This window comes from Oratosquilla oratoria, chromosome 34 (genome assembly GCF_046742065.1).
Source record: "Oratosquilla oratoria isolate Oo_2021 chromosome 34, ASM4674206v1, whole genome shotgun sequence".
Taxonomy (NCBI): Eukaryota; Metazoa; Arthropoda; class Malacostraca; order Stomatopoda; family Squillidae; genus Oratosquilla; species Oratosquilla oratoria.
Genome location: NC_134810.1, coordinates 24,749,670 through 24,759,884, shown reverse-complemented (window position 1 = coordinate 24,759,884; position 10,215 = coordinate 24,749,670). Strand labels below are relative to the sequence as shown.

The following is a 10,215-nucleotide window of genomic DNA, read 5'->3' as shown; positions in this document are numbered from 1 at the left end:
ATTTTTTATTCATTTATTAATTTATTAATGGCTAATATGGAAAAGCTCATCAAATCCAAGTTAACTCCCATTTGTCCTTAGCAGCCAATCAGCAATGTCCACATCACACAAAATGCCGTACGCCTCCAATTGATGACATTGATGATTTCCATATACACGTATATATACAGGTATGTATATACATATGTGCATAAACGCATGCATATGTTTTTGAATGTATATGTATAGATATGAGTGCATTAGTTTATATATTTAGGAGTACTTTTGCCTACCCTCTGCGCAGAAGCACCATGTCTTGAAATCAACGAACACAGAGTGTCGCAAGCGCAGACCTCTCTGGGCCTTAGTCCCATCTCTTCTCTTCCAGTGGTAAGTACTCTCATATATCGCGAGAGCCTCGTTCCGTCTCGCATATTTTTTCAATAAGAAAATAAAATCCAACGATCGTTAATTACATATGCTTTTGTCCTGATAGCGCACCGCGTTATTACAAGAGTAATGACTTTTTGGACGTTATATAAATTTGGTAAAGTAAGGATATATAGAAAGACAGACGGTTTGTGCTGGTCAAGATCATATACGTATATATATATATATATATATATATATATATATATATATGTATATATATAATTGATGAAGGTGAAAAAGAAGTCACGGATCATAGAGCGAAACCGGTTAGGAATGAACTCAAAAACTAGGAACTAGACCCGTGACTTCTTTTTCCACCTTCATCATGTATATATATATATATATATATATATATATATATATATATATATATATATATAAACACACACACATATATATATATATATATATATATATATATATATATATATATATATATATATATAAACTCAATTTGCACAATTTTCCTTTTCTTTAACGTTTCAAATTTGATAAGACATCTACAAGATTGTAATAACATAAGACAAATAATTACAGATGGTGTAATGAGAACAATTAATATAACAGGAATGAATATAAGTGATGGTTGATACTTCTAAGATGTAGCGGTTGTGTGGTTGACCTCACCTCGGACCTCTCAACTGCCCACCCTACTCCTCCAGATAGCATCAGACATGAAAACTTTTAGTTTGCCCTTTTGTAGGCTACATTTTAGAAGGAAGTACCAACCATCATTTACATTCATTTAAGTTATATAAATTGTTCTCATCTCACCATTTGTTATTATTTGTCTTATCTCATTACAGACAATCCTGAAGATGTCTTGTTAAAGACGAAACGTTGAATTGAAGGAAGATTATGAAAATTTAGTTTATGGGCACCCGCCTGAAGGAAATCCATCATCATAAAAATCGAGAATACTAGAAAGAGTTAGTAATTACGAAAATGCTGTCGTTTTCAACAATACATGTCTAAAAGAAAATCTGCTCCTTTCTTTTACAAATATCTATTTATCTGTCCATCTCTCTATCTATATATCTATCTATCTATCTATCTATCTATCTATATATATATATATATATATATATATATATATGTATATATATAGTATATATCTGTATATATATGTTTATATATGCATATATATGTATATATATATGTATATATATATATATATAGATATGACACACAGGAAACCCACTGTAGGAGAAAATAAACTTCGAATAAAGAAGAATCCTATATTTCGGCTATCAACTGTATGCATCTTCAGGAAAGTACATAAGACAGAGTACAGAGAGGACTTATAAGCTACAGAGAAGAGAAGGGACTGTGGGTTTCCTGTGTGTCATTTACAAATGTGCTACTACATTTCTGTTTAGAAATATATATATATATATATATATATATATGTGTGTGTGTGTGTGTGTGTGTGTGTGTGTGTGTGTATGTAGATAGATAAATAGAAAGACAGATATTGCAATAAAATGTTTTATAATATTTTCAGTACCAAACTATGAATTATACCAAACCACAACAAAATATACATTTCTAAAGCAACGTTCTGTTATTCTAACAACAATATTTTCCCATGTACTGTGTATGAACATAAACACGAAATATGTTCATATAGTCCCTAAGTCTCGCCCGTTCAACGCTGTTTGAACCACTAAGGCAAGGCCCCCTTAGTGAAACGCATATAATAAGAGATCCACTGTGGGCAGGTCGCTCGGTGAGCCTGTGCCAAACTCAGGTCTAATAGTATTCACAAACTATCTAAATTCTGCTATTCTATTTTTTAAATCACCTACTAAAATCATCTGTTATCAACTACAAATAATTCTTTTCATTTTCTTATCATTTGCAACACAGCTATCGTAATGCACGACTTTTGACGACCTCCATAATCATCATGGAATCCAGTGCATTAGCAAATATTTCTTTTTACAGGTTTATCAGAATCTTCTGTTAAGATGTGGGCTTTGTCACGGTGGGGAAAACCCCTTCTATGCCTTTTGTACCTGGTGTACCTCTTACTGCTCATCGAAGCAGAGGGAAATGGTTTCTACTGGGAACTGTACGGTATGTCATTTTCCTTTGCTACCAACGGGGTTCCACAGAGATGAATGGAATAGATTGGTGGGAACCACAATACAAAGAAAAGTAACCCCTCAAGTAAGGGAGTTGTTGGCCGAAATGGGATACTACCCCTTTGCAGCAGTGGGGTTGCCAAGGGGATGAATTATATCAGACGGTGGCAGCAGCAAAAAAGAAGAAAAAAAAAAAAAAAAAATATATATATATATATATATATATATATATATATATATATATATATATATATATATATATATGTGTGTGTGTGTGTGTTTGTGTGTGTATGTGTGTGTGTGTGTGTGTGTGTGTGTGTGTGTGTGTGTGTGTGTGTGTGTGTGTGTGTGTGTGTGTGTGTGTGTGTGTATAAAAGTGTCACACGTTGCGTAAAGGATTAAACTCTTTGGTACAGTGATGTGCCTTCAGGTAAATGGAATGATTAGGCGACAGCCGGTGGCTGTAAAAGGATATCTTCTCTATCTTGGCCTAATGACCCCATCAGAGCGCCTCTTGAACACAGTACCGCGGCCAGTAAAACCCCGTCAACTTCATCAGGAGGCTTTTCCAGGGTCTGGTCATCCTCGCCGATGGCGCCCCATAGTTCGCGTCTCCTTATGTCGTTCTCCGAGGTTTTCGTAGCTGCTGGGGATGTCTTCAATATTCACTGATGAGGGTACAAGGAGGCAGTGTCGCCATGTAAACTGTTGGGATAAACCAGCTTTGGTTGTTGGGCTCTGAATGTGGATGTGCTGTGTCTAGCTGCATTGTACCTGAATCAGGGATAGGGATGGCCTTGACCCACAAAGAACTATGAGATTTTTTTTTTTTTTAAGAGAAACAAATGGGTGTGGATGGGTGTGAGATATGTGGGAGGTGGGTGCATGACTTGGCAGGCTACCTTCATTGTAAAGGGGAAGGAGCCTTTTGATATATATTGTTACTACCATTATCATTATTTTCTAAATAAAGGTTGTTTTCTATAGCCACAGGAAAACGCTATCGGCTTAGAAGAAAATTAATTGAAAAGCTTGATGGAGGTCTTATCTCCTGCTCCTATTCCTGTATTAGTCAAAATTGCATATCCTTTAATCACAATGGTAAGAATATATATATTTTTTAATATTCATTTACAGTGTGTATATTTATTTTCATTCTAATTATCACCGTATTAATGTTATTGTTACATCTGTACCTATCACTTTATCTTTGTTATAATTACAGTAGATGGTGATGTAGATATATTCATCACAATTATTACTGTTTTTCGTTTTTTTAAATTGGATATTACTAATTTTATTGTAGATAGCATAGCACTACTGATGATTTTGTCTTCCTTATGGTTACAGATATTGAAAAGAAGTGTGAAATCTTCTCGTGGGCGCAAGGGAACGTGGCAAACCTCACGTCTGATGTCAACTGGAATTACTACGTCCAGAAGCACCAGCCACTGGAAAAAATCAGAGTAGGTGTCAGACTTCGGGGAAAGTGCGAAAGGTCCCCTGCAGGACCACCGTTCTGTCCCTTAGAGGGACGATACGGCCCCTGTGCAAAAGGGATGCGTGATACGTCCATGGTTGTTTGATCTATTGGAATGGATGAGGAGGTTGAAGAATGAGTATGCAGCAGAGGGCTGGAACTGGTTCGAAAGGTCGTGAAGGTATGGTGATTCAATTAGCTGTTGTTTGTTGTTATCAAAGGATGAAAAATGAAATGGATGAACAGTGTTGGACTCGTGATCGACAGCTATTTCCCTCCCGGAAGAGAGATCAGAGCTCATGTATGACCGAACTATGGGTAATGCTGTGACCTTACACGCACAAACACACTCAACTCCTCGCCCACGAGAGTTGGAGTAACGACTCCCAGCGCAGCGATACTGAAATTATTTCAGCCCTGGGCGGGATACGAACCCGGACCGCCGTAGTGGCGGCCGTGAACGCTATCACTGCGCCATCGTGAATGTGATTGTGCATGTATTTGTGCTTGGTGTGTGTGTGTTCGTGCGTGCGTGCGTATGTGTATTTGTGTGTGTTCGTGTGGATGAGTGTGTGCATGTATGTATATATGCATGTATGTATGCATATATTCCGCCGGTTTCTTTAAACCCCAGGGACATGCGGCGGGCCTGGTAAGGATTAACCTCTGTATCAAATCCTCGAGAGTCCTGAGGAGGAACCTGCCCGGGAGCTCCAAGGCTTAATCTCGAATGTCGTCCTCGGTGCAACGGACAGGTGCCCCTCGGGCTCCAGGCCCCTAGAAACTCGGGGGACCTTTGGCACACACACACCGAGGACGAGCGGACAGACAAGAAGACCGGCACAAGGAGGGAGGGGCAGTGGAGGATCGGGACGGGTCAGCCGGAAGGGACAGGAGGATAAAAGGAAAAGAGAGAAGAACTGGCCAGCCGGCAAAGGAAGGAGGAAAAAGATGGATACGCGAAGAAATAGCCGGCTAGACAGTATATAACGGAAAAGAAAACAGAGAACTGGCCAGCCGGCAAAGAAGGAGGAACCAAAAAAATATATATATACGGGAAGAAATAGCCGGCTGGACAGAGTATAATGGAAAAGCAAAAGAGACACAAAGAAGAACTGGCCAGCCGGCAAAGAGGGAGGGACGAAAAAAAAAATACTTGGGAAGGAATAGCCGGCTGGCCAGTACGTAAAGGAAGAAATGATAGAAAAAAATGTCCACCCGGCAAACAGGTTAGGACAAATATGTACACGGGAATGAACAGCCGGCTGGCCACCATATAATGGAGGAAGAAACTGAATTGATAAAAGAGCTGGTCAGCCGGCATAGAGGGAATTGACAAACAAAATACATACACGGGAAGGAATAGAGAGCTGGTCAGCCGGCATAGAGGGAATTGACAAACAAAATACATACACGGGAAGGAATAGCCGGCTGGCCAGCAAATAAAGGAGGAAATAATAGAAAACACAGGAGGAATTGGCCAGCCGGGAAAGAGGGAGGGACAAATACATACGCGGGAGGGAATAGCCGGCTGGCCAGCACATTATGGAGGAACTACGAAACACCAGGAACCTCTGGCCGACCGGCACAGAGGGAGGGACCTCGAAATATTGGGATGGATAGCCGGTCGGCCAACAGAAACGAAGGAACGACGTAAAAATATAAGAACGGAACAATTAGCCGGCAAGGCGGGCAAGGGGTTTCCCCTCAGCTGAATGAAATAGTGTTTTTTGGTCGACAACTGGATAGAATCGCCACCTGCTCTGACATTTCGCCCCGAGACCTTTGGCAGAAGTTTTCTCGGTCACTGAGAGGCTCTGGAGTTTGCTTCTACACCGCCATTGATGCTTTTCCACTCGTCCATGATTTGGATTCTTTGTTAAAAAACAAATCAATAAGAAATAAATGAACTATTCATGGTGGAGGAAAAAAGTCGTGTAATAGTTTTTCCACCATAGCATGGGCTTAAGACCACAGCTTCGAATCGATGGGCTACTATAAGACACTGAGACTCATGTCTTGGGATACGCCAGACTCTGGGAATGTGTGTGTATATTCACCTTGGTCCTTGGATCACGTATTGGACTCGTGATCGACAGCTATTTCCCTCCCGAAAGAGAGCTCAGACGTATGACCGATCTATGGGTAATGCTATCCTTTCACACACACACACACACCCAACTCCCCGCCCACGAGAGTCAGAGTAACGACCCGAAGCGCAGCGATACCGAAATAATTTCGGCCCTGGGCAGGATTCGAACCATGTACTGCGAGCACCACCGTACTTCCCCGTCCAGCACTCTACCAACTGCGCCACCGAGTCGTGTGTGTGTGTGTGTGTGTGTGTGTGTGTGTGTGTGTGTGTGTGTGTGTGTGTGTGTGTGTGTGTGTGTGTGTGTGTGTGTGTGTGTGTGTGTGTGTGTGTGTGTGTGTGTGTGTGTGTGTGTGTGTGTGTGTGTGTGTGTGTGTGTGTTTGCGTGTGTGTGTGTGTGTGTGTGTTTGCGTGTGTGTGTGTGTGTGTGTGTGTGGGCGCGCGCGCGTGTGTGTGTGTGTGTGTGTGTGTGTGTGTGTGTGTGTGTGTGTGTGTGTGTGTGTGTGTGTGTGTGTGTGTGTGTGTGTGTGTGTGTGTGTGTGTGTGTGTGTGTGTGTGTGTGTGTGTGCGTGTGTATGTGTGTGTGTGCGTGTGCGCGTGTGTGTCCATCTTATCTTGACTGCTCTTCTTAAAGGGTAGGTTACTGAGACGATACTGACATATGATAATAATCATTTGGCATCATTTTTTCTCGTACGCATTAGTCTCATCTCTCCAAATATGATCACATTCATCATGTGCGTTATAATTCCAATGTAGTTAAACAGCATTAATGTGTGGGAATGAGGGCCTCACGGGGTTTTATTTCAGTCTTTATAAAAACTATCCAGCTCTTTGGATAAACTGTTTTAACATTGCCTCCTGCCTACAGGATCCGTGTGCATCGTCTCCTTGTCCCGAGGGTAGCATGTGTGTACGATATACCCAACCCGTGTTTGATCATTTTGTGACTGATTTGGACTTTTACATTTGCACCAGGCATCATTTGCTCAACACTAATGGGCTTACAAGTAAGAACACGATACCATTTTTGCACTAGATCAGGGGTCACCAAACTTTTTTCACTGCGGGCCGGATAACTGAAAGAATGACGAGCGCGGGCCGCATGATCCTTCTGTTCAATACTTGCAAGCCAGAACGAAAGTAAATCTAAGGCACGTAGCAGTCAGGAGGTCTCCGCACGCGTGAAGATCTCCTAGTATTCTAAACATAATATTTAAATTTAAATTGTATCACAAAGTTCCGTGTACCATACGTTTTATCAAGCAAATTCAAGTACCGTCGGCGGGCCGCATGAACTGACGTCGCGGGCCGAATCCGGCCCGCGGGCCGTAGTTTGGTGACCCCTGCACTAGATAATCCCTTCTTAATAGGATTATCTGGAGCAGGCCGGTACTAAAATCTAAGATGTGCAAATTACTGCAGGAGATTTCAAGTTTAAAGTATAAAGATTCCAACCATAATAGACAGAATGGGTACTGAGCAATATCAGCCAGTCCTTTGCCTTTTGTCAGACCGAAATTTGATGGCAAACGAGGTTAAATAGCAATCGCCAAGGTGTTACATCATACTACTATTACGAGCTTATTCGTTCTGATTGAAGTTAAGATATGGCCATTGTTAAGTATTGTTTCTATTTAATAGGTTATGCATATGAAATATTTCAAATTCACATAGAAATTGACCAAATATATAAATTCTACCGAAATAAACCCCATATGACGATGGAACAGTTATCGCTAGGATATTCTGTACCAATAAAGGCTCCGTCCTCACATCAGTTCATTTCGACAGAATTGTCGGCAATTGCCAATTTCATACAAATAGAATCCAAACTATCATGGAAAATATAATTTACTTAAAAACCCTAATAAAAAAAACATTAATATCTATTTATATATCTATATGTCTATCTATCTATCTATCTATCTATCTATATATATATATATATATATGTATACATATATATATATATATGTATACATATAAATACACACACACACACACACATATATATATATATATATATATATGCATATATGTATACACACAGACACATACACACACACACACACTCACATATATATATATATATATATATATATATATATATATACATATATACATATATACGTGTATACATATATGTACGTATATACATATATACATATATACATATACTAGCCAAATTACCCGCGCGTTGCTGTGAGTTAGTGAATCATCCCTAACCTAACCATAGCCCACCTAACTTTAAACCTTAACCCTAACCAAAATATATTTTTTGGAATGAAACATAGTTGTCCAAGTACCTGGAGAAATAGGGTATCAGAATATATATGGTTATGGGGGTCTATCTGCAAAACCCTAGAAGGAGTTCGTGAACATACAAACAAACAAACAAATTGAGAGACAAATGAAAGATAGTGATCCAAGTACCTTGGGTCATAAGGTTTCAGCATATATATGGTTATAGGGGTCTATCTGCAAAATCCTAGGAGTTCGTGAATAATCTCTAACCTAACCATACCCCATTTAACTTTAACCTTTAACCCTCACCAAAATATATATATTTTTGAAAATAAAATATAGTTTTCCAAGTACCTGAAGTGATAGAATATCAGAATATATATGGTTATGGGGGCCTATATGCAAAACCCTAGGAGTTCCTGAACAAACAAATAAACAAACAAACAGACAGAGAAATGAATGATAGTTTTCCAAGTACCTTGGGTTATAAGGTTTCAGAATATATATGGTTATAGGGGTCTATCTGCAAAAATCTAGGAATAGTTCGTGAATAATCACTCACCTAACCCTAACCCACCTAACTTTAACCCTTAACCCTCACCAAAATATTTTTTAATGAAATATAGTTATCCAGGTACCTGGATATATATATGGTTATGGGGTCTATCTGCAAAACCCTAGGAGGAGTTCGTGATCAAACAAACAAACAAACAGACAGACAGACAGAGGCTACTACTATATAGTAGATATATATATATATATATATATATATATATATATGTGTGTGTGTGTGTGTGTGTGTGTGTGTGTGTGTGTATGTATATATATATATATTTATGTATATATCTACTATAATAAAGTAGTGTATATATATTGTATATATATATGTGTGTGTGTGTGTGTGTGTGTGTATGTGTGTGTATGTGTGTGTGTGTGTGTGTGTGTGTGTGTGTGTGTGTGTGTGTGTGTGTGTGTGTGTGTGTGTGTGTGTGTGTGTGTGTGTGTGTGTGTGTGTGTGTGTGTGTGAAGTAAAACATACGATAAAGGAGGCAAAGAGGAGAGCAAATATGAAATGAGAAAAGAGTATGACAGAAAATTTTGAAAGTAATAGAAAAATGTTTTGGAAAGAAATTAACAGAGCAAGAGGAGGCGAATCAAGTAGAGAAGAAAAGGTAAAAGGTGCAGATGGAGAGATGATAATGGAAGAGAAGGCAGTGAGAGGAAGGTAGGCAGAGTACTTTAGGGAGTTGCTAAATGTGAAGGAGGATAGGGAGAGAAAGGTAGTTGCAGTGGGAAGTGTTAAGAAAATGACCGTGATGAGAGAGGAAAATGGAGGAGAAATAAGGAAAGATGAGGTGAAGGCAGCTGTTAAAATGATGAAAGCAAGTAAGGCACCTGGGTTGGATATATGACATGCAGAATGTCTGAAAAAGGAGGTACAGTAATGGTGGACTGGTTGGTAAGGTTATTCAATGTTTGTTTAAGAGAGGGTAGAGTGCCGGAGGACTGGAGGAGTGCCTGTATAGTTCCACTTTACAAGGGAAAGGGGGACAAGTGTGAGTGTAGTAGTTTCAGAGGGATCAGTTTGTTAAGTGTAGTTGGGAAGGCTTATGGGAGGGTTTTGATTGAGAGGGTTAAGAGAGGAACAGTGTAGGTTTAGGACAGGTACTGGTTGTGTAGATCAGATTTTTGTGATGAGACAGATATGTGCGAAAGCTATAGGAAAAGGTAAAGATGTTTTTGAGATTTTATAGATTAGGAAAAGGCTTATGACGGAGTAGACAGAAAGACACTGTGAGAGGCTTATGTTAGGATTAGAAATGGAGAGAGTGAGTGGTTCGGGGTAAAGGTGGGACTTCGTCAGGGATGTGTTATGTCACCCTGGTTGTTCAATTTAT

The 10,215-nt window shown here is 39.6% G+C and overlaps 1 protein-coding gene across 1 annotated transcript in view; it reads left to right on the top strand.

The window, feature by feature from the left end:
* The first annotated feature begins 3,353 nt into the window (after positions 1–3,353).
* LOC143018361 (uncharacterized) overlaps positions 3,354–10,215 on the top strand; it is a 13,329-nt gene continuing 6,467 nt past the window's right edge. Inside the window, exons 1-4 of the mRNA XM_076173721.1 lie at positions 3,354–3,375; positions 3,486–3,599; positions 3,849–3,964; positions 6,942–7,080. Coding sequence (XP_076029836.1) covers positions 3,354–3,375; positions 3,486–3,599; positions 3,849–3,964; positions 6,942–7,080 — 391 coding nt within the window. The remainder of the gene's footprint in view (positions 3,376–3,485; positions 3,600–3,848; positions 3,965–6,941; positions 7,081–10,215) is intronic.